This window comes from Telmatherina bonti (assembly GCF_933228915.1).
Source record: "Telmatherina bonti genome assembly, chromosome: 10".
Taxonomy (NCBI): Eukaryota; Metazoa; Chordata; class Actinopteri; order Atheriniformes; family Telmatherinidae; genus Telmatherina; species Telmatherina bonti.
Window position 1 is genome coordinate 38,171,751 of NC_136628.1, and position 25,005 is coordinate 38,196,755.

A 25,005-nucleotide genomic window follows, 5' to 3' on the forward strand; every position below is an offset into this window, starting at 1 on the left:
TTGAACGGTTGGCATAAAAAGACCAGGATGCCAAGCAGCGTAAATTTGCGGCCCAGTAGTAGAGACAGAAATTTGAGAGGGCAAAACCGCCGCTAGCCTGAGTTTTTTGCAGGTGGATTTTGCCGAGACGGGGACGCTCACCTTGCCAAATGAAAGACGAGAGGATTGAGTCAAGCTGATTGAAAAAAGAAATGGGTATAAACGTAGGCAAGACCTGGAAGAGATTTAAAAATTTGGGCAAGATGTTCATCTTAATGGAGTTAATACACCCTACAAGAGACAAAGAGAAAGGTGACCACTGTGCCAGTGTTTGTTTACACTGATTTAATAAAGGAGAATAATTTTCTTTGAATAGGTCTCTGGGCTGCACGGTGGCACAGTGTTTAGGACTGTGGCCTCACAGCAAGAAGGTCACTGGTTCAATCCTTAGCTGGGGAGAGGTTTGGTCAGTGGCCTTTCTGTGTGGAGTTTGCATGTTCTCCCCGTGTATGCGTGGGTTCTCTCCGGGTTCTCCGGCTTCCTCCCACCATCCAAAGACATGCATGTTAGGTTAATTGGTTACTCTAAAATTGCCCCTAGGAATGAGTGTGAGCGTGAGTGGTTGTTCGTCTCTCTGTGTGGCCCTGCGATGGACTAGCGAGCTGTCCAGGGTGTACCCTGCCTGTTGCCCAAAGCCAGCTGGGATAGGCTCCAGCTTCCCCACGACACTGAATTGGATTGAGCGGTTCAGAAAATGAATGAATGAATGAAGGTCTCTGTGTTTTCTTGTGACTGATATCCCCAGGTACATAAATTTATTCACTACAACTCTGAAAGGTAAATTTGTGTAATCCTCTGAGCGAGCTTTGTTTGTTGTTGTTGTTGGGGAAAAGTTAGCTTTTGTCCAGGTTCAGTTTATAACCTGACAGCTTTCCAAACTGACTGAGCAACAATAATGTGGCAGATAGTGAGGTGTGAAGGTTTGAAATGAAGAGAAGAAGGTCATCCACATATAGAGGGAGACTTTGTGTTCTGTACTGTTTCTCCAGATACCCAGAATGTCTTTACAGGTTCTAAGGGCGGCAGCAAGTGGTTCAATGGTTAGGTTGAAATTTATCAAGAACAGCAAAGAGAAAGCTAAACTCAACACAGTCAAAGGCCTTTTCAGCGTCCACTGAAACAACACATTCAGGGACCGACTCAGGGGAGGTGTAAATGATGTCAAACAGCCGACGAGTGTTAAAATATGAGTGCCTATTCTCTATGAAACCTGTTTGGTCCAGTGAGATTATTGTAGGGAGAGCCTTCTCCAAACTATGAGCTAGGACCTTTGCTAGGATTTTAGCATCTGAGTTTAGGAGAGAAATAGGTCTGTATGAAGCACGGTGTAGAGCAGGGGTGTCGAACTCCAGTCCTCGAGGGCCGGTATCGGGCAGGTTTTTGTTGTTTTCCTCCATCAGCACAGCTGATTCAAATCAAATGCATCCAGCAGCTTCTTGTCAACCTGTTTTCAAGTTTTCGGTCAGGTGTGCTGGAGCATGGAGACAACAAAAACCTGCAGGATACCAGTCCTCGAGGACTGGAGTTTGACACTTGTGGTCTAGAGGGTCTTTCCCTTTCTTAGCGATGAGGGTAATACTTGCCTTAAAGAAAGATTTGGGAAGGGATCTTAATCTGAAAGAGTCAGAGAGGACCAGAGATAGCTGTGGAGAGAGCAGTGGGGAAATTAAAAAAAAAAATTCTATCGGGAACCCGTCGGGGCTCGGGCATTTTCCTGACTGCATCGAGGATATGGGAAGAGTGATTTCCGGGGGTAGAAAAGGGATCATCAAGTGTTTTCCTAAGATCTGGGGCTAACGTAGGGACATCCAAATTGTTTAAAAACTCAATAATTGTATCTTGGCCAGTTTGGAACTTTGAGGTGTAAAGTTGGGAATAATCGTCTCTGAATGCGTCATTAATTTGTGAGTGATCAAAGGTTGTGCAACCATCAGGTAACCAAATCTGAGGGATGCCCAGCTTCACTCTTGAGCCTCAGAGCTGGTGAGCTAGTAGCTTATCAGGTTTATCTCCATGAACATTGAGCCGTGGTTTTTTTGTTTTGTTTTTCAAGACATACGTTCAGCAGAGTGAGTTGAGAGTAGGTCAGATTTGGTTAAAAGTTCTATCTGCTTAGTATAGAGATCAGGATTCTGAGTTTGAGCGTATTGTTTGTCAATATTCCTAATTTGATTAGTTATGTCTAAGCATTCTTGAACAGACTTTCGTCTCAGCTGCGAAGTGTATGAAATAACCTGACCCCGCAAGTAGGCTTTAAGGGCATCCCAGACAACCAGATTGGACATCTCTGGGGAAGTGTTTTTGGTAAGGAAGAATGATATCTTTCTCCACGAATTCTATGAAGTTTTCATCAGACAGTAGGGTTGAATTGAATCTCCACTGTCTGCTACTCTGTGTAATGCCAGGGAGGGATAAGCACACCGTAATGGGGGCGTGATCAGAGATAGTGATGCTCTGGTAGACACAGGACTGGGCAAGTGGTATAAATTGGTTATCTATTAAACAATAGTCAATTCTTGAGTAAGTGTGATGTACGTGCGACAGGAATGAATAATCCCTGTCAGTTGGATGTAAAGTGCACCACACATCGCAGACACCATAATCTGATAGGAAGGCTTGAATAAGAGAAGCTAACCTGCTTAATGGGCTGGTGTTCTTAGAGGAACGGTCCAGGACCGTGTTAAGGCAACAGTTAAAATCCCCACCAAGTATGGGGCTATAAACGTTGAGGTCAGGCAATAAAGAAAACAACCGTTTGAAAAAGTCTGTATCATCCGAATTGGGGGCGTATATGTTCAGCAACACAACCATCGTATTAAATAATCTCCCGGCAACAATAACATATCTGCCATATTTATCAGGGGTCACAAAATGAGGTTCAAAAGAGATATGGGGACTGATAAGAATCGAGACTCCCCTGGCCTTGGCCTGAAAAGAAGAGTGGTAGAGCTGTCCCCTCCAACCGGCTAATAGACGCTCACTATCTGAACAGCGAAGATGAGTTTCTTGCAGGAAAGCTATCTCTGTTCGAAGTTGTTTAAGATGTGAAAGGACCCTTTTCCTCTTAATTGGATGGTTAAGACCTTTAACATTCCAGCTCAGGAAGTTAGTAGAACTGTCCATGGAGGCTTAGGACTGGAGCTGTTATGTATGTAGCGCAGGATGAGTGACAGCAGCAGGAAATGCTTAAGGCAGCCTAGCACCAGGCTGAAGTGACCAATAGGAAAATACAAAAAGAACGCAGTATAACTGGCCAAGAAAGGGACCCTAACTACCCCAAACCCAATATAAAGATAGCTGCTAAAAAACAAAGCAGCAGGCTCTTCAAAACCAACATTCTACAATAACTATACTTCCTAACAGCTTATTCGAGCTCCAGAGTAGCTGTAAAAGTGGGTCTAAGCGCCCCAAGTATAATATCATTAATAGTAACAAAGTAAGACTGCTCAAATGGTATAAAGACACAACTGCTAAGTTAAAAATGCAGCAAGAGCTCTATAATGCCCAGTCCATCACAGGAAGTAAAACAATTTACTTACAGTCCAAACTCAATGCCCCATGGCAAGTAGGCTGTAAACAGTTTATACATTAAATCTGCCTGCTGGGTAACAAAAGCAGAGTCGATAATAACTGATCAGGCAATCGGTGGAAGACTGCTAATGTATCGGTTCGCTTCATCCACAGAGCCGATCCATTTTCTGGCGCCGCTGGGCAGGGTGAGACGCAGCCTGGATGGGTAAAGCAGGGCAGGCTTCAGTCCGCTGTTATAAAGTTCGGTCATGACGTTCCGGTACGCCGCCCGCTGGTTGACAACTTCAGGGCTGTAATCCTCCAGGATGGGCTTCTCACGAAATTCGAATTTCCCTCTGCGGCGAGCCTCTCTGATGAGAAGTTCTTTGGTCTGGTAACGGTGTAGGCGAAGAATGACTGGCTGTGGGCACTGTCCGGGAGCAGCTTTGGGCACCAACGAGCAGTGAGCCTGGTCTATCTCTGGCGGGGAAGGCAGTGTCTCTTTTCCAAACACCTCACACAGCAGATCCGAGAAGAATTTGGTGGGAGCTCCGCATTCCGTCGATTCCCGTAGGTCCAGTATACGGATGTTCTGGCGTCTGCTCTGACTCTCCAGGTCGGCGACTGTAGCGGTTAGCTTAGCATTAGCTTCACGAAGGCTGGAGCAAGAGTCTTCAAGATCCTTTAAACGCTGACTAAGGTCCTCTGAAGCGAGCTCCAGGGATGAAACTGTGGTCCTCCACCATGAGGCGTGTTTGGTTCAGCTTCGAATCCAGTAGGTTAAAGGAAGTTCTGTGGCCAGCACCTCATGGTGTTGCTCGAGCAGTGCGGTGATAGCCTCCAGCATTAAGCTAGCGTCTTCTTTTTTGGCAGATTTGGTGTGTTTAGAAGACATTATGTGCGTTAAAACTAGAGTTGGTTGGCTTGACGATTAAAGTATACGTTCCATCATGAGCAGTGTTAGAGGGGGCTGTATGTTAAAAATAAAAACAGATGACCGGAGCCATAAAAGCGTGCGACTACGCCATAAACGCCTCAACCGGAAGTCCAAGGAGAAGGATTTTAAATTCTATTCTAGATTCAACAGGCAGCCAATGAAAAGAGGCTAAAACTGGAGAAATATGATCTCTCCTGCTGGTTCTGGTGAGGACTCTGGCTGCAGAATTCTGGATCAGCTGAAGGCTTTTCAGGGCATATTTAGGACAGCCCAGTAATAGAGAGTTACAGTAATCTAGTCTCGAAGTAACAAAAGCATGAACCAGTTTTTCTGCATCACTCTGAGACAGAATGTTCCTAAATCTAAAATGTATTTGTACCAGGTTTTTTGTTACATGTTTATTTCTTTTTTTTTTTTTTTTTTTTTTTTTTGTCCCTTCCAGCATTTAAGCAAGCAGAATGATGATCTGAATGCTGTGTTCTCTGGAGCAAAATTACTTTGCCAAGGGTAGCATTACTGGTATGATGATCCCCTTGATTTTCTCGATTTTTATTTAATTTCTTTATTTATTTTGTGTAAATTTTTGAGTTTCTACTGCTGGACCAGACCAGAGAGGATAGGAGCAACAGAAAGATAAAGGGAAATAGAAAGAAAACACCTTGTAGAGAGAGAGAAAAAGAGAGAGATAGAAAGAGAAAGAAGGAAAAAACAGACATCTGTATAAACGTACGCATATACACCCATACGCATTTGCCTGTATAGACGCATGTACCTACATATTCACACACATAGACACAAACAGGCCAGTTTTAGATTCTTATTCCCCCTGCAGAGGACTAGACTATCAAGTGTCAAGAGCACCATAAACTATGAGGTTAAATATTAATGGGAGACAAAGAAAACAAGCTGCTGTTAGTGAATAATCCTGCACACAACCCAGTGACTGTGTCACATGCAGAACATACAGAGTGGAACGTGTTCAGAGAAGAGTGATCATGCCAATGTGGCCCCGCCCACACAAAGGCAAGAAGCAGGCCAGGAAAACCCAGAGACCCAGGTGACCGGTACCCACCCCCAAGCACAGGATCCAACCACCCCACCCCGGAGCCAGCTATGGACCGACCCAGGAGGCAGCGGAGGGGAGCCCCAGCCGGAGTCCCCCGCAGTCAGGGGGAACAGGCCCCAGCAGGCCCAGACCGGCAGGAACCGGCCCCGCCAGGCACCGGCCGCGCAGGGCAGACAGAGCGAGGTCCCCAGGGCCCCAAGAGCCCGAAGGCAACCCCCAACCCCCCACGGGCAGAGGGTCCAGCCCACACCAATGGAGAGCCAGGATCCCCAGACAGCCGCCGAGTGGAGGCCAGGCCGCATCCCAGTGCACCAGCCGCGCTCCCAGGGCACAAGACCCCCCCCCTCCGAACACACACACACACACAGGCATACACAGACACCCACACACGTACTCCCACATACACACACGTACCAACTGACTCACATACTACCTCCTGACACACGCCCCATCCATTACACATGGTCCATATCACACCCCCCTTACCCCCCTTCCCCCACTCACATACTCCCCGATGCACACATACACCACATAACACAAGACCCCTCACAAGCTCCCTCTCTACACACCTCGACACACACACCCCTTCTCACCCCCAGTTCACTCACTCCCTTATTTATCAGCACACACACCCCATCCCACAAATATCCCCACCTCAATTCATCCACTCCTCCCTACACACACACACCCCAACTCACCTTTCCATCTCCATTCATACCCTACCTCCTGTACATGCCCACACCTCCCTCCCCCTCTACACCCCACTTACATACTCCCCCTTTATTCACACACACTCTATTGCACACTCCCCCACCCCACTTCCTCTCTACCCATACAAACCTCCCCCCACCCCTACGCTCTTACATTCCATCCACAATCCATTCGCTCCCGCAAGCCCTCATCGTTCCTTCCCAACATGTCCCATGTGGGACGCCCTTTGGGGAGCAGACATCAGTAAGGCCCTGATCAGGGCCCACACAGCTACCGCCCACCACCCCCAGCGCCCCCCCTCGCAACCCCCAAAGCACAGCTGATCCAGCAACCCCCAGAGCCAGCAGAGTTCTCCCCCCAGTCAGGCCAGCCCAGACCCAGATCTACTTGGCAGCCCTCCCACCCCGCCTGACCCGCACCCCCCAGCAAAGCCCCGGGTATAGGGGTGTGAGAGGACCCCTTCTCCCCTTTCCTCCTCCCCGCTAGTGATTGTGAAGAGTGTGATGTTTGCAATTAAAACTGAGGGGCAGTAACCCCACCATGTTGGGAGAGGGACTGCCTAAGCTGCCCCACCCACCATACACTGCATGCCCCCCCCCCCCCCCCCCCTCAAAAAAGATGTCCATGAGTTGTCAATGTGTTTTTTGTGGTATGGTGATGAAGTGTAATTAAAATTGGGAGTGGGGCCAGTACTGGGTGCAGTGATCAAGACCAACTTCATGGCCTCTCTCACCACCCAGGACACCGTGGACACCTCCCAACACCCTACCTGTGTGTGGTGGAGAGCGGTTAAACATAAACATGTTTATTTCTCCTGTGAAGTTGGTCTTTTTAACATGGGAGTCTATAGAATTCGTTCTGTTTTAGAGGAGTGGATGAAGAGGGGAACTGCAGTTTTTGGTACTTCCACATAGACTTCACTTTTAACCACCGTAGGTTGCTGCGTGGTTCTACTGCAACATATCCCTCTTCCTTAGAATGTACCTTCTGGATCAGCTTCTGTTTTACTGTAGCTAGGTCCACAGAGACCCAGAGCAGGGGGAGGGCAGGGTTAATAAAATCAATTCCAGAAGCTAAATGACAGTAAATACAGAAGCATTTAGAAACCGGAAAGACCTGCTGTCCATCCACTGACCGTGTGCTTATTGGTATCGTTGGCAAGCTGGTTCTGGCCAGCGTTCTGACCTGTGCAAGTTTCATAGTTTGTTTAATAAACTTTGCCATATTGTTACTCATGCAGACTCCTGCTAATCATTTATGCTCACTTGCAAAGTCAACTATGTGTGGGGTATTGTGAATGAGCAAATAGACTGGATCCAACTACAAATGCAAGTTTCATTCCAGGTCCGGGGGACCAGCTACAGGAAATGGGCCACAATTTCCTCTTCCTTAAATCAATTGGTCTGGTGTTGTGGATAAACTCTGGAAATGTAGTCATGTGTAGAACATTGGTCTTGGTCAGATGGGAAACAACAACAAGGTGAATAGTTGACAAAGGAAAACATATCACAGCCAATAGCAAGAAGCACCTCTCACAAGATGCAACATTAGCAAGAAATACCACTAGCAAGAAGCGCCACTAGCACTGCTCCTGCAGAACAGCAACATGTTCAAAAGGTTCAGCTTGTTTGGCTGAAGTGTCATGCTGCAATTTAGATCCAGAAAAATGTTGAAGCAAGTCCCCAATTGTACAAAGTCCTGCAGACTATCCTGACGTAGCCGCACAGCAACATTCAGCAGTTGAAACTTCAACTTTGCCAAAGTTTTATTTAATATGAAGAAAAAGAAAAACAAGGGGAAACAAATTCAAAGGAATTTAGAAGAAAAGAAGCCTGCGCTAGTTCAAGACCACCACCTTGCCCAATTACTTAGGCTGACCAGATCTTCTCACCAAATGTTGGACAAATACTGAACATTTGGGACAATGTGAGATTCCACTCTGCCATGACAAAGTTTTAATAAAAATAAACTTTCTATTCTGCTCTTTGGTAATAAAATTACGAACCAAACATAACAAATCTGTGATTATAAAGCCTCCCTCTGAGTCGCGCGTTTTTTGGGACTCGGATTTTTGTGCCATTTTACGTCATATTCCCCATCGTGTGACAAGAAAAAATTACTTTGACAAACCCTCTCCCATTCTCCTCCAACAGGTTTAACGTAGGAATATGTGCTTTCCCAGTCTTTGTTGTAACAACACTTTCTTTTCTTCTTTGCTGCAGTGCTGCTTTGCTCCCTGTCTTCTATGATTGATCATTGTATTTATTTATTTATTTTTGTTAGTGGGTGCACCGGTGCATCCTAGATGTGCATTAAGTCCCGCCTCCTAGTTTGATTGACATGAGTGTAACTCAAATCAGCAGGTGGTGTGATGTGACAGCCGTCAAATATTTTGCCACACATAATTAGTAAAAGCCAGTTTTGTTTTGTTTTTTGTTTTCTTCTTTCCTTGACAAAAGTGAAGACTGGTCATAACAATGTGGGACGGCGCCCCGTTTTGTGGGACGTGTGAAAAGTAATAGAAATGCAGGACTATCCCGCACAAAGCGTGACATCTGGCCACCCTACAATGCCTCTACAAACTACTGCTTATGCACCTCACAACATACTTGTTTAAGGATCAAAAGTTGTTGTAAAAGTTACTATAAATAGTTACAAAAATAATGTTTGTCATTACTAATGGATTAATACTCACATATAATATGAATAATAATAACAAACAGACTCAGGCTTTCTCGCGACCCTTAACTAAGTGAAATGAACGATAATAATATGCTACTTGAAGTTGTTACTGGAAACACATCTGATGGATATTTTAGTTTCACAGATAAACAAAAGTCTCGCTTCTGATGCTCAAAGTGTGTTTATTATTTATTTCTTCTGTTTCTTAGGTGATGCTACACGCCTGTACTTCTGTCTTTAGCAGACCAGTGAACACCTGTATGAACTATAAATGCCGATTCTCAGATTTATTCTCAGTCTGAGCGGAAAGCTGGGATCACGATGACTCCGTCTGTCAGCTGATGGAACGGACCCTAATGGAGATGTGTTTAATGATGCTGGAGCGTAATTCTCTGCTGACCAGGCCGTAGATGATGGGGTTGATCGCTGGTGGAATGATGATGAACAAAATGCTGAAAAATCTCTTGATGTTTTGGGAGACGGAGGGGAATCTGTAACTCACGATGATGATCAGAGAAGCTATCTCATAGAGGATGTAAACGACAAGGTGAGGTGTGCATGTCTGAAATGCCTTGATGCGGACGCTCTTATCATTTCTGCCTTGTTTTACAGAAGCAGTCAGGATTCTGATGTAGGAAAAAGCGATGATGATGAAGACCCCTGTACTCAAAGACCAGGTCATGGCGAGACCTGGAAAAACAGAAGGGAACTATTGACATTAGTAGCACCAGTAGTAATACTTCATTTCTATGTCACCCATATTTATGAAACAGACATTACAACTCTAAGCTGCTGCAGTTTGTATGTTTGTGCAAGTAAAAGACAAGAATGAAAATGTCTTGTGGGCAGATGAGCTTACCATAGACGTCGCCTATCGGAGTGGGAATGCAGGCCAGGTTCAGGATGCTGCGGTTACTGCAGTACACATGGTGGATGGTTTGGCCACATATTGGGACATTTATATGGAAGGAAAAGAGGACGGCAATGAGCAGCAGGGCAACAATCCAGGCCAGAGTGCAGCAGGTGTGCAGCCGCGCCGACGTCATGATGGCGTGATACCTGAGCGGCTCACACACTGCAACGTACCTGCAGAGGGATCACGGTTAGACAGGAAAGAGCTCATCCATCCTTAGTCATGCTTAGATTGCAAGAATGGAGGAAATCTGAAGGTATCCGCAGGGAAAGATTAGTAAAGTGGATGCGGTCGAGTTCATAACAACTCTGTGTGACAATCAGCAAAATGCTGCTTAAGTTTTAATAAGATTAAAAGATTACAAGAAAAGGATTCATTGACATGAATGAACAACAAGCAGAAGATCTGGAACCAAGGCAAACACAAATGTAAAACATCAAATTTCAGCAGTCAGTGTAGAAAGCCACATGAGGACAGGTTTGCATCCTCAGGAAAGGGTAAAACTGCCTTTCAGCAGGATGTAAACCATCATCTAGCTGTCAGTTAATCACATCATTTATACATTTCTCTCCTTTGAAAATACACAGCCAAACACCACCAACAAGGAGAAGGACTAAACTGATCCTGCAAGATAAACTTTACACATGGGTAGAAAAATGAGTAAATAAATAAGAAATATATCCCAAATGTGCACAAAAACACTTTAGTTTAACATTCCTTAACAAAAAAAGTCTAAAGATACTCAGCTTTCCATCAATTAGACAATTCCTGGGAAAATCACATCAGACACATTTGCACGCCATCAAACACTTCAGTGTTTTTGGGTTGGAGGGTAACAAAATGATCATCAATGAGCAGATATATTTATATGTACCTGTCATAGGCCATGGCAGCCAGGACCGTCTGCACGGCTGCTCCGTATGTGTGCACACTGAAGGCCTGAGCGATGGCTTCCATGTAGCCGATCTTCTTCTGCTCCATCAGGAAGTGCATCATGAGGCGAGGCAGCACTGCAGTGGCCCCCAGCAGATCACAGACCACCAGGTGACAAACCATTATGAACATGGGTCTGTGCAGGTTCCTGTCCATGGCAATGACACACACTACTATACCATTCCCCAGCAGCACCACTATGTAGGCAAACAGAGCCAAGAAGAAGAGGAAAGGGCCGTAGCCTGGAGGGACATGGAAGCCTTCTAGCTCCAACACGATGGGCTGTCTGAGAGGAGTCACCGTGGTTTTGTTCTCCATCCAGAGCAGAATACTTCTGTAAAAGACACACTGACCAAACCTTAACATGTAAATCTTCATTTACCAGAAAAGTAAAAAGGCTGTTTAACTTATAATCATGTTAACTTGCTCAAATAAATCAGAAAATAGTAGCTGCAAAAGAAAAAAACTGTCATTCAAAGACAAACAGTCAAAGGGAAATCATGTATTTCATCAACACCATCAACAGAGAAGGTGTAAAGGTGAATCTGCTCCTTCTGCCTCGTTTTTCCGAGCAGGAATGTTGCTGTGACCTGCTGAAGGAAGCAAGTCCTCCTTTTAATACTGTTGTGTCCTCCTAGAGTCCTCTGCAGCAATCTGGCAGCATCCCATGAGCATCTGCGGAAACAAACGCTAACAAACAGTAACGATCACAGCCAGGTGAGCCAAACGCTTCAGATGTCACTTTACAAAAAAAAAAAAAAAAAGCTGACCCAGTGTTGCTGGAATGATTTAATTCAATCTAAATTACGGACTCTGGTGGCAGATGAGAAGAAAACCATCCATAACTGTGGAATTCTAGTTAAATCGGGAATTAGTCTTTCCATATAACAGACATGTTTGGGAGGAATCCTGGTCACTTCTGGCACTTCTGGCCCAGTTTCAGCACTGGTCCAGATGTCAGTTGTTGTCCTGGATGTGGATTATGATGAACACGCTGTGGGTCATAAGATCTCTTAATATGCAGGGGTGTCCAGCTCTGGTCCCGCAAGTTTCCCATGTTTTCTGCTCCATCCCACCTGACCCAGATTAATCAGCTATTGTGCAGAACTTTGTTTTCTGTTGGATCCACTTAATTTGAGCCAGGTGTGTTGGAGCAAGGATAAAATGAAAACCTGCAGGACGGTCCTCCAGGACCGGCTTTGGACACCCCTAGAATCCAGGAAGCCTTCCTTTTGGCAGTTTCCTTGTGGGCCCCATGTGGTGGTCATGTGACTATGCTTGGCAGCTACATATGCATTGAGTCAACGCTGGAAGTCAAGGCAACATTTTGGCTGAACAATTTTGTCTGTATGGGTCATAGTTTCAGACAGAAAGTGTATGTGCCCTCAGGAAGTCTTTCCACCCTGGCCAGAGTTCCAATAAGCAAAACAAAATTTTACAACAGAAAAGCCACTACTCCACAGTCGCAAGTCGTCATGGTGACCACTACGTTCCAGCTCATTTCATGCCCAGAGTACAGAGCTAAGAAAACACCATGTAGCTTTTATAAAACATGACTCCAGAAACTTCAACAGCCAATTCATCAGTCTCACACCACCTCTTTCTTCCACCTTCCTTGGCGTTTGGGTCCATTGACATTAAGACACCTCATGCTTTCACTTCTTCCCCTCCTGGTAAGGTCTCCTGGAGAAGACGGGGAGCAGTTTGGTTATCGCCCCAGCTGTGGAAAAGTGGACCACCTCCACATCCTCTTCAGGGTGTTGGAGGCAGCGCAGGAGTTGGTCTGACCAGCGTACACATCATTTTTGAACTTGGAAAAAGCGTTTGACCCAGGACTGCTGTTGGGGGTGCACCAGATGGGATGAGAATCAGCACCTCCAAATCCGACACTATGGTCAGTCGGAAAAGGCTGGAGTGTTCTCTGTGGGTTTGGAATGAGGTCATAGGAGCACAAGTTTCTCTGGGTCTTGTTTGGGAATGAGGGAAGGAAGGAGCGGGAGATCAGCACAAGGATGATGTGGACTCTGTATTGGTCTTTTGTTGGCAAGAAAGAAATGAGCTGAAAGGAGCAAGTTGTACCCTGATGATTGCAAACCATTGGCAGTGACTGAAGGGACAAGATGGGAAACACAAACAGCTGAAATTAACTGGGATTCCTTTCATCCGGCAAGCACTGCTTGAAAGAGGCAAGTCTGGAAGCAAAGTCTTGATTTCATAGATAAGTTTTTTAAAAACTCCACTACAGAAAGGGTTATGTCTTCTTGACCACCTTATCCCCAGAGATAGGAGAGTCGATCCCTGAGTCCCCCGGTTCTGCTTCCTTATCTGAAGACATGTTGGTAGGACTGAGGAGGTATATCCTCCCACCCACAGCCTCCCGAGTTGAGGTCAGCAGCTCCCCATCTCCACTGTACGCAGTGTAGGACTGCTCCCCCCTCTTAAGTCACCAGATTGTGCACCAGAATTGCCTCAAAGCCATCCAGAAGTCGTTCTCCATCACCTCGCGGAACTCCTCCTATGCTCGAGTTTTTTGTGTCAGTGACTGTCAATATACCCCCCACTTAGCAAACCAATACCTATCAACCCCCTCCAGAGCCCCACAGACTAAAAATGCCTGATAGAACTCCTTTATGCTTGACGGCATCCCTCACTGCTGGAGTCCACCAATGACTTCTGGAATTAAAGTCATGACAGGCACCAACAACCTTACAGCCACAGCTCCGGCTGGCTGCCTCAACATTAGTTGCATGAAACATAGTCCACTCAGACTCAATGTCCCCCGCCTCACTCCGGACATGATTGAAGCTCTGCTGAAGGTGGGAGTTGAAGCTCACTCTGATGAGGGACTCTGCCAGACGTTCCCAGCAGACCCTCACAACATGTTTGGGCCTGCCAGATCTGACTGGCTTCCTCCCCCACCATCTGAGCCAAATCACCACCAGGTGGTCTCCCTGGCATTGCCCATGTAAGTAGTGAAGTCCCCCAGCTGATCGAGGTAGTCCTGGAGGGAACACCATCCAACACTCCCTACGAGTACTCCGGAAAGGGTGGGTACTCTGAACTGCTGCTTGGTACATAAACACAAACCACAGTCAGGACCCGTCCCCCCACCCAGAGGTGAAGGAAGGCTACGGTCTTGTCCACTGGGGCAAACCCCAATGTACAGGCACCAAGCTGGGGGGGAAATACGAATGCCCACTCCTGCTTGGCGCCTCTCACTGGGCGCAACCCCTTCTGAAGGATACTGGTTCAAGAGGCCAAGTCAGGCGTCGAGGTAATTCCAACTATATCTAGCTGGAACCGCTCAACCTTGTGCCCCAGCTCAGGCTAGAGAGGTGACATTCCATGTCTCTAAAGCCAGTTTCTGCAGCCAGGGATCCTCGGTTGCCCCACAGCTGCCACAGCACTCGACCCCTCTGGCCCTTGGTGGTGGATTGACCTGCGGAGGGGACTGAGCAGTGGTGCCAGGTTGACCTTCCCTTTATCACGATATCTTTGTGTTTAAACCAAATCTTGAAAAATAACGTTTTACGGAGATTTTATCTGCTTTTGCAACCTGTCTTCATCCTCAATGCACTGTGTTTTTAAAAACCTTTTGTCCCGAAACACACAGAACCTCCTGAAGCCCAGGAAGATCCGAAACTTGCTTGTGCTGTTACATCCGGTGCAAACAAGATTCAAGTTCTGCTGGTTTTCCTTTCTTAATTTTTTGTATGTGGTTCGGATTTCACGTTTTTCATGGTTAAAATCATTTTACTTCAGTTCTATTCAGTCAGTTTCTGGGAGTCTCACCAGGTCAAATGATCCTCATCTAAAACCCTCTGCAGAAGGCATTTCCTTTCCATGACTTTATGTAGCAAAGATTTATGCATGTTTCCCTTTATGAACATGGAGAGAAAGAAATGTGAGAGTTCACAAAAATTCTCCATTTGAGACACAACAGGTCCGTCCCCAAAAAGCTTCAAACTAGATGTGAGAAACTAAATGAGCTCCTGAACAAACAGGAAAAATAAACTGGTAGCTTAAAATGCCAAACCATAACATAACTCAATGTGTCAACTGAACTGTAATCTTGGTTCTTTTCTTCGTCGGCTTGCATAATCACTGAATATCACATCATAACTTCCGGATGTTGCATCACAGGTGTTGTCGTTTGCATGAATCAGTCCCTTCAGAATACAGCGATGGCGACATAAAGCCAAGAGGGCAACAATGGTGGAGCGCAGATGAAACGGACGAATCAAAGCAGGTCAAAATCTTCCTCTTCCTGCTCTTTTTACAAACGAGCTTCATCTCATTTGGGTGATTTAAGCTTCGCTGAGTGTGTCTCGTCTTTGTTGCAGACTGATGGAGAACTACACCTTGAACAGTTTGGTGCTGCAGCTGGAGGGCTTGAAGTTGGCCCAGACTGCCATCTACCCCGTCTTCCTCTTCTTCTTGCTCTACTACATCTTTATGATGACTGTGAATGCCAGCATTGCGTTTGTTATTCTTTTCGAGAGGAATCTCCATCAACCCATGTACCTACTTTTCTGCAATGTCCCGTTCAACGACATGATGGGGAATTCTTTCATGGTGCCGCGCTTGCTGGTGGACGTCCTGAGGCCACCGCCGGAGCGCCTCATCACTTATCACGAGTGTGTTGTTCAGGCGTTCTTCATGCACACGTTCGCTACCGTTTCCCACACAGTGCTCATGATCATGGCCTTTGACAGATACGTGGCCATCTGTAATCCTCTGCGTTACGCTGCTATAATGAGCAGGAAGATGGTGGTGAAGCTGACGGCTTCTGCTTGGGGGGTGGCCCTTCTTTGGGTTACGGTTCTGTTCGGTCTGACGGTGCGTCTGAACAGATGCAGGACTCTCATCACAAACCCGTACTGCGACAACCCCTCACTGTTTAAACTCTCCTGCGAGAGTGTGCTCATCAACAACGTTTTTGGGGTCGTGTTTGCTCTGGTTCTGTTTTCAAGCTCTATAGGAAGCATCATTTTCACATACATGAGGATTACGGTGACGTGTCTGACCAGTAGGAACAAGTCTTTAAACAGAAAAGCCCTGAAGACCTGCAGCACTCATCTGATCGTGTATCTGATTCTGATCATCACTGGAGTTATTGTTATCATTCTGCATCGCTTCCCACAGTTTTCAGACCAAAGGAAGTTCGCTGCCATTTTACTGCAAATCATCCCCTGCAGCCTCAACCCCATCATTTATGGCGTGCAGTCTGCAGAAATCCTCAAGTCTTTATCCAGACTATTCCTCTACAGGTCAGTCTCCTGAGCTGCCGTTCAACCAGGGGATCGTCAGCAGCTGCAGGCGCTGGCAGGTAAACCAACAACAGAACAGAAAACCTGTCATATAACGCTGGAAATACAACATGTGGATATTGTTTGAGGTAAAAAAAATATATATATTTGTTTGTATTTCCAGCTTTAATGTTCATTTACACATGTAGACAAGAGGAAAATGCTGATCTGTCGGCTTTAGAAAGCACCAGTGGGACTATGGATGGAAGTTAGCTCTGGCATGTTTACACGCATGTTTTACCACGTATGTTTGTCACCTGCACTGTCCCAAACAAACAAATAAACTAAGTAAAAATAAAAAAAGTTGCTGTCATAATTTATTTTAAGAACATAAACGTTGAACTGCCAGAAGCTGAAAGTAAAGGTCCATTCTTATTCTTTTTCTTTCTTATAATTGTTGTTGTTATTATTAGCATCCTCAGTCCCATCAACCACAGATAATATTCACTAACTTACAGAAAAAATAAAAGTAATAATAAAAATGTTCAGTTATGTTGCGTCAGATGAAAAACTTTATTTTCATCATCTCAGGTCTGAGTAGATGCACAAATATTTATTATTTTGATTGATTTAAGCTCTGGAGGGTCTGGAGGGAAACAGGATGTGAAATAAACACTGTTCAGTGTTTGTAGTAAAAGACGCAGCTGCAGGATGGTGAGAAAGAGTCAGAGCGTCATTAAAGGTGTCGCTGGTGAAGGAAAACTGTCCTCCGAGTGCTGCTAAAGACTGCTGCTGAGGTCCGTACACAAAAACCATGCATTTACCAAACAGGGAAGACGCAGAGCGAAAGGATGAAGCCGACATGAGGAAGGCTCGGTGTGTTGGATGAACCAGGTCCAGAAAGGCCTGATCAGACGAGTTTCAGGACACGTTTCATGTTCTGGACAACAGGAGTGCTCCACATGCACTGAAGCAAGTTGCAGAGGAAGAACCAGAATCGTTACAACACCAATGAAATCTGACTTTCCCACTTCAGCAAAGACTTCCCTCATTCTGGCCGATGGGCTGGGCATGGCGATGGTGTGAACAGACTCCTGGATTCCTACAAAATCCACCAGGCTGACCAAATCCTCCCCGTCGGGCTCCAGAATGCAGCTTAGAAGTCACTGTTTACCCACTTACACAAGATTCAGATTAAATTCAGATTAAATTGGCAAAAACACAAATGAATAATTGAATAAATATTTAACTACGTCACCCACAGCAGGGATCATCAATCCTGGTCCTCGAGGACTGGTGTCCTGCAGGTTTTCCAGGTGTCCCTGCTGCAACACACCTGATTCACACCAATGTGGATTCAGCAGACATGTGCAGAGCTTGTCTGAGTCCGAGTCAGGTGTGTTCCAGTGGAAACACCTGCAGGACTCTAGGACCAGGGTTGGGGATCCCTGACCTCCTCCTGCATCCTCCCGGCAGCGTTTGTATCACGGACTGATAAACTAAGAAGAAAAGAGTCAGTAACATCTAGCATTAGCTTAAACATCGCCAACGTTACCACTGGGAGGCCAGTCGGACTAAAGCTCCCCACTTCAGCCGGACGTTTGGAGGTCTGCTGGAGGTGGGAATGGAAGCTCTGACAGAGTCACACGTTCCACGTTTGGGCCAGCCAGACCCGACCAGCATCCCCCCCACGAGTGATTCAGGGAGGCTCCTCCCAATCACACCCCTCCAGGTCTCCCGGTTATTCCCCAGCAGGAGCGCTCTCCCACTCTCCATCCAAAGACTCCAGCAAAGGAATGCTGAAATGCAGCTTGGTGCGTGGCCACACACAGCAGTCAGGACTCGTCCGCCACCCAGACGCAGAGGTTTACTGGGGTTCACCTCAACGTTCAGGCACCAAGCTGGGAGCAATGGGTATGGCCACATCTGGTCAGCACATCTCAGGAGGCATGTCCAGTCCTTCTGGAGGGCTCTGGCTGGGTGTCGGGGGAGTTTAACGGTATCTGGCGGGATGCGCTCAGCCTTGCACAGCAGCTCAGGCTCCTTCCTGGAAGGTGCTTCTACATGAAAGCATGGAAACTCTTTCCTGAAGAGTTTTCTAGTTACATGAACACCGTGAGATGTTTCTGCAGCAATAGTTAAATCATTCTTTTCTGAATTGAGATGCATGTTTTGATGTAACTTTTCGGCAGTAAAGTTAAAGTTTGACAAAAGTCCTGAAAGAGCGAAAGTAAATAATTAAGGCAAAGCTGAGCTGCAGCCGTTGATCTTTGTATTTTACAGAGAAAAGAGAAACTGGTGACATTAAACATGTCAGGTTTCTAAAGAACTGGAATTAAATCATGTCATCTAATATAATAACTGTAGTCATACGTTGAAGACATCACTGCTTCATACGGCATGATTCTGGCTCATTTTACTGATCTATCAGACTCATCCTGACAGGCATCAGGAAGCATCTTCACCACATGGAGGGGCCAGGAATTGAACCACTGACCTTCTGGTTGGCAGACGACTGCTCTTCTGCCTGAGCAACAGCTGCCAACCACATGTGGAACTCATGGTTGAGAGATGAGACTCCTAAAGGTTCATATTGTTGGTGAGTGATGATTTAAGCAGGACTAGAAGCTCAATGCTCCTGTTGCAACGCCATGGCGGTCATAACGAAGTCCGTTGTCAGACGTCTGAAGGAAAATCCTGCAGATGTTGCATCAGGCCTGGAAGGGCTGAAAGCTCCTGTTTTCTCTGGGATGAAACGTGCTCGTCCCAGAGGAAGCCGGCTTAATATAACAGAGCAACATGGGAGACTGCAGGAGGGCAGCAAACCCTGTTGTGTTCACAGTGGAAACGCTTCTACTGATCTACAGCGCTCGTCTGTGAGGTGTGTCGCTGCTGAACGCCAGTCAGCACGTTGTTGTATGAATCTCCATCGCGCCCTGAAGCAATATTATATTCCTATCAATAATATCAACCTTATTCTCGTTGATCGGCCCAAATGTTTGGTCCTGTTTGCAGGTAATTGTATGATTTGACTTTTTTTGGTATTTCTAAATGTCTGCTGGATGTATTTAATAGTTTTTCACCTTCTTTGTCTCTAGTTTTGTTGTGTAGTCCAGATGGAAAACTATACATACAACAGTCTCATCCTTCAGCTGGAGGAGCTGAAAATCACCCCGTCGAACAGATACCCCGTCTTCATCATCCTGCTCTTCACCTACATGTTCATCCTCATTGCAAACGCAGGGATTGTCATCTTGATCTGGGCAGAGAAAAGCCTGCACCACCCAATGTATCTCCTCTTCTGCAACCTGCCAGTCAACGACATCATGGGAAACTCCATCCTGGTCCCCCGGATGCTGGCCGACCTGGCGCTCCCTACATCTGAGCGCCTCATTCACTTCTACGAGTGTGTGACGCAAGCCTTCGCTGCACACTTGTACGGCACCAATGCTCACACAGTTCTCATGATCATGGCCTTCGACCGATACGTGGCCATCTGCCAACCCCTGCGGTACAGCACCATCATGACTTCTAGCATGGTGATGAAGCTGAGTCTGTCTGCCTGGGGAGTGGGCTTTGTCTTGGTCGGGGTTCTGCTTGGCTTGACCGTACGACTGAACCGGTGCAGAACTCTGATCACAAACCCGTACTGTGACAACGTCTCCATCTACAAACTGTCCTGCCAGGACGTGTTCGTCAATAACCTGTATGGCCTGGCTTTCTCCGTGGTGCTGCTCTCGTCCTCCATCGGCAGTATCGTCCTCACTTATTCTAAAATCACAGTGGCCTGTTTAACCAGTAAGAGCAAGTCCCTGAACAGCAAGGCCTTAAAGACCTGCAGCACTCACCTGAGCCTCTACATGATCATGCTTGTGAGTGGCTTGATTTTCATTATTTTGCATCGCTTCCCTCATCTGGCAGAGTACCGGAAGATCGCAGTCATTCTCTTTAACATCGTTTCTGGCAGCCTCAACCCCGTAATCTACGGGCTGCAGTCCCAAGAAATCCACAAGTGTTTGGTAAATATCTTCCAGCAGCGGAAAGTGAAACCAGCTGATTAATGTGTCGAGAAAAGCTGGTTGTTTGAAGCAAAAACATCTCAAATGTTAGCATGAAACAAATGATAAAAAGGACATAGAATAACATGAATGAATGCAATATTTACTGTATGTTTGATTAGCTGCTATGAAAGCACAGAACATAAACAAGTAAACACACAGAGAATAAGCTGTGAGTCTGAGATGTTGCTCAAAACTCTGAATAGATTCAGCCAAAGGGAAAGCGATCGTACCTGACGGCAGTCTGCTGCACTTTGTGTGGCGAAATCAGCGTTTCTGCGCTGATTCTGTCAAATTCCTTCAAACGACGTAAAAAATACGTCATGCAAAGCTGAGAGTTTGTTGTCAGGAATGAAAAAGACCTTCTGGAAATGTGTTGGTAGAGAAAAAAACCTCCAAAATGCAGATATGGAGCATAAACTGAATTTATTATTATTTTCATTCATATTATTATTTTAATTTTTATTTTCATTATTATTTTTAGAAGCTGTAGTAGTAATTAAAATGTCCACTGCTAAAAACTGCATTCTATTAATAAACAATTCAATTCAATTCAATTCAACTTTATTTATATAGCGTCAAATCACGGCAATGCCATCTCAAGACGCCTTACAGACAGAGGGGAAAACATAATGAAAGCCAATTCATAACAGCCTATATAAGGAAACCAACAGATTGAGTTGAGTCCAACTCAATCGCCCATCCTGAGCAAGCACACTGGCGACAGTGGGAAGGAAAAACCTCCCTTTTATTCTCTTGCTTTTCCAACATTTTGCTGAATTAATCGATCATTTGAATCATTTTCACGTTTTTTACCTCCAAAGTTCCACATCTGGTTTATTTTACAGATGGATGACTGTAGCGGCCTAAACTAGCTAGAGGAGTAGATGTAACTCACTACGCTGCGCCTGAACACATAAACAGCAGGACAAGATTTACATTTGATGGAAAGAGATGTTCAACAGACAGGGAATACATCCCCATCATCATCATCATCATGAATGTACATTTGTGAAAAACGACAGACGTTTTCAGACAAGATGAACGTTTGGAGCAGATTTCAGGGTTTTCTTACAGTTTCATTCATTCATTCATTCATTTTCCGAACCGCTTATTCCAATTCAGGGTCGCGGGGAAGCTGGAGCCTATCCCAGCTGGCTTTGGGCGACAGGCAGGGTACACCCTGGACAGCTCGCCAGTCCATCGCAGTTTCTTACAGTTTGTTTCAGTTTAATTAAAAGTTTCCTGAAGTGTTTAAACAAGGGATGAGACTCAATTAAAGACATGGTCTCATTAATTACAGGCTTTGTAATTATTTAATCTGGATTAATCCCATTTCCACCACATCTCAACGTTAATGTTGTAAAATACCGGAAAAGGTCTTTAATAGCACTTTCATTCAAAATTGTAGAAAAAGAAGATTTTTCTGCCCAAAACTGAACAGACCCGACGTTAAAGAGTTGTTTAAGTACAGGATTACTTTAATGGCTTCAGCTGTTCACTACATACAACATGTTTACATGATTTTCCACAAGCACATACAAGCATTCACATCAGTCTCCAAAATCCCCCAATAACACCAGATAAAGTCACTGGAGTTTCAGAAGAGACTGAAAACTTGCTAAATGTGCAGACAAAGTTGTCCAGGTTTTACCTAACCCCAGATCAGGAAAGAGCCCCATGAGAGGTCATTCCTGCCCTCAGCTTCACATTACACCCCTGTGTGCAACTCACTTCCTGTCTGTCTTGTCACGCCCCGTCACTTCCTGTCACGTCCTGTCACTTCCTGTCTGCCTCGTCTCTTCCTGTCTGCCTCGTCACGCCTCGTCACTTCCTGTCTGCCTCGTCACGCCTCGTCACTTCCTGTCTGCCTCGTCACTTCCTGTCTGTCTCGTCACGGCTCGTCACTTCCTGTCTGCCCTGTCACTTCCTGTCTGTCTCGTCACGCCTCGTCACTTCCTGTCTGTCTTCTAACGCCTCGTCACTTCCTGTCTGTCTCGTCACACCTTGTCTCTTCCTGTCTGCCTCGTCTCTTCCTGTCTGTCTCATCACTTCCTGCCTGCCTCGTCACTTCCTGTCTGTCTTGTCACGCCTCGTCACTTCCTGTCTGTCTCATCTCTTCCTGTCTGCCTCATCACTTCCTGTCTGTCTCATCTCTTCCTGTCTACCTCGTCACTTCCTGTCTGTCTTGTCACGCCTCGTCACTTCTTGTCTGTCTCGTCTCTTCCTGTCTGCCTCATCTCTTCCTGTCTGTCTCGTCACGCCTCGTCACTTCCTGTCTGTCTTGTCACGCCTCGTCACTTCCTGTCTGTCTCGTCACACCTCATCACTTCCTGTCTGCCTCGTCTCTTCCTGTCTGCCTCGTCACTTCCTGTCTGTCTTGTCACGCCTCATCACTTCCTGTCTGTCTCGTCACGCCTCGTCACTTCCTGTCTGTCTCATCTCTTCCTGTCTACCTCGTCACTTCCTGTCTGTCTTGTCACGCCTCGTCACTTCCTGCCTGCCTCGTCACTTCCTGTCTGTCTTGTCACGCTTTGTCACTTCCTGTCTGTCTCATCTCTTCCTGTCTGCCTCGTCACTTCCTGTCTGTCTCATCTCTTCCTGTCTACCTCGTCACTTCCTGTCTGTCTTGTCACGCCTCGTCACTTCCTGCCTGCCTCGTCACTTCCTGTCTGTCTTGTCACGCCTCGTCACTTCCTGTCTGTCTCGTCACGCCTCGTCACTTCCTGTCTGCCTCGTCTCTTCCTGTCTGCCTCGTCTCTTCCTGTCTGCCTCGTTACTTCTTGTCTGTCTTGTCACGCCTCGTGTCTTCCTTCCTGCCTCGTCACTTCCTGTCTGTCTTGTCACGCCTCGTCACTTCCTGTCTGCCTTGTCACTTCCTGTCTGCCTCGTCTCTTCCTGTCTGCCTCGTCTCTTCCTGTCTGCCTCGTCTCTTCCTGTCTGTCTTGTCACGCCTCGTCACTTCCTGTCTGCCTCGTTACTTCCTGTCTGTCTTGTCACGCCTCGTCTCTTCCTGCCTGCCTCGTCACTTCCTGTCTGTCTTGTCACGCCTCGTCACTTCCTGTCTGTCTTGTCACGCCTCGTCACTTCCTGTCTGCCTCGTTACTTCCTGTCTGTCTTGTCACTTCCTGTCTGTCTTGTCACGCCTCGTCACTTCCTGTCTGCCTCGTTACTTCCTGTCTGTCTTGTCACGCCTCGTCTCTTCCTGCCTGCCTCGTCACTTCCTGTCTGTCTTGTCACGCCTCGTCACTTCCTGTCTGTCTTGTCACGCCTCGTCACTTCCTGTCTGTCTCATCTCTTCCTGTCTACCTCGTCACTTCCTGTCTGTCTTGTCACGCCTCGTCACTTCCTGCCTGCCTCGTCACTTCCTGTCTGTCTTGTCACGCCTCGTCACTTCCTGCCTGCCTCGTCACTTCCTGTCTGTCTTGTCACGCCTCGTCACTTCCTGTCTGCCTCGTTACTTCCTGTCTGTCTTGTCACGCCTCGTCTCTTCCTGCCTGCCTCGTCACTTCCTGTCTGTCTTGTCACGCCTCGTCACTTCCTGTCTGTCTCATCTCTTCCTGTCTACCTCATCACTTCCTGTCTGTCTCATCTCTTCCTGTCTACCTCGTCACTTCCTGTCTGTCTTGTCACGCCTCGTCACTTCCTGTCTGCCTTGTCACTTCCTGTCTTCCTCGTCTCTTCCTGTCTGTCTTGTCACACCTTGTCACTTCCTGTCTGCCTTGTCACTTCCTGTCTGCCTCGTCTCTTCCTGTCTGCCTCGTCACTTCCTGTCTGTCTTGTCACGCCTCGTCACTTCCTGTCTGCCTCGTTACTTCCTGTCTGTCTTGTCACGCCTCGTCTCTTCCTGCCTGCCTCGTCACTTCCTGTCTGTCTTGTCACGCCTCGTCACTTCCTGTCTGTCTCATCTCTTCCTGTCTACCTCGTCACTTCCTGTCTGTCTTGTCACGCCTCGTCACTTCCTGCCTGCCTCGTCACTTCCTGTCTGTCTTGTCACGCCTCGTCACTTCCTGTCTGCCTCGTTACTTCCTGTCTGTCTTGTCACTTCCTGTCTGTCTTGTCACGCCTCGTCACTTCCTGTCGGTCTCATCTCTTCCTTTCTACCTCGTCACTTCCTGTCTGTCTTGTCACGCCTCGTCACTTCCTGCCTTCCTCGTCACTTCCTGTCTGTCTTGTCACGCCTCGTCACTTCCTGTCTGTCTCATCTCTTCCTGTCTACCTCGTCCCTTCCTGTCTGTCTTGTCACGCCTCGTCACTTCCTGTCTGCCTCGTCACTTCCTGTCTGTCTCATCTCTTCCTGTCTGCCTCGTCACTTCCTGTCTGTCTCATCTCTTCCTGTCTACCTCGTCACTTCCTGTCTGTCTTGTCATGCCTCGTCACTTCCTGTCTGTCTCGTCACGCCTCCTCTCTTCCTGTCTACCTCGTCACTTCCTGTCTGTCTCGTCACGCCTCGTCACTTCCTGTCTGCCTCGTCACTTCCTGTCTGCCTCGTCTCTTCCTGTCTGCCTCGTCTCTTCCTATCTGCCTCGTCTCTTCCTGTCTGTCTCGTCACGCCTCATCTCTTCCTGTCTACCTCATCACTTCCTGTCTGTCTCGTCACGCCTCGTCACTTCCTGTCTGCCTCGTCACTTCCTGTCTGCCTCGTCTCTTCCTGTCTGCCTCGTCTCTTCCTGTCTGTCTTGTCACGCCTCGTCTCTTCCTGCCTGCCTCGTCACTTCCTGTCTGTCTTGTCACGCCTCGTCACTTCCTGTCTGTCTCATCTCTTCCTGTCTACCTCGTCACTTCCTGTCTGTCTTGTCACGCCTCGTCACTTCCTGCCTGCCTCGTCACTTCCTGTCTGTCTTGTCACGCTTCATCACTTCCTGTCTGTCTCATCTCTTCCTGTCTGCCTCGTCACTTCCTGTCTG

The 25,005-nt window shown here is 46.8% G+C and overlaps 3 protein-coding genes across 3 annotated transcripts; 2 read left to right on the plus strand and 1 right to left on the minus strand.

Moving 5' to 3' along the window:
- Positions 1-9,279: 9,279 nt before the first annotated feature.
- LOC306761356 (olfactory receptor 2K2-like) lies at positions 9,280-11,109 on the minus strand (the record flags this gene model as incomplete). The annotated part of the gene is made up of 3 exons (XM_079247480.1): positions 9,280-9,635; positions 9,805-10,031; positions 10,733-11,109. The coding sequence occupies 3 exons, from the start codon at positions 11,107-11,109 to the stop codon at positions 9,280-9,282; spliced, it is 960 nt and encodes a 319-aa protein (XP_079103606.1).
- Positions 11,110-15,138: 4,029 nt separating this feature from the next.
- LOC306761357 (olfactory receptor 4E1-like) lies at positions 15,139-16,074 on the plus strand (the record flags this gene model as incomplete). Its single annotated transcript, XM_079247481.1, has 1 exon — positions 15,139-16,074. The coding sequence occupies one exon, from the start codon at positions 15,139-15,141 to the stop codon at positions 16,072-16,074; it is 936 nt and encodes a 311-aa protein (XP_079103607.1).
- A 3,082-nt stretch (positions 16,075-19,156) lies between these two features.
- Positions 19,157-20,101, plus strand: LOC306761358 (olfactory receptor 8G17-like; the record flags this gene model as incomplete). Its single annotated transcript, XM_079247482.1, has 1 exon — positions 19,157-20,101. The coding sequence occupies one exon, from the start codon at positions 19,157-19,159 to the stop codon at positions 20,099-20,101; it is 945 nt and encodes a 314-aa protein (XP_079103608.1).
- Between the last annotated feature and the right edge of the window lie 4,904 nt (positions 20,102-25,005).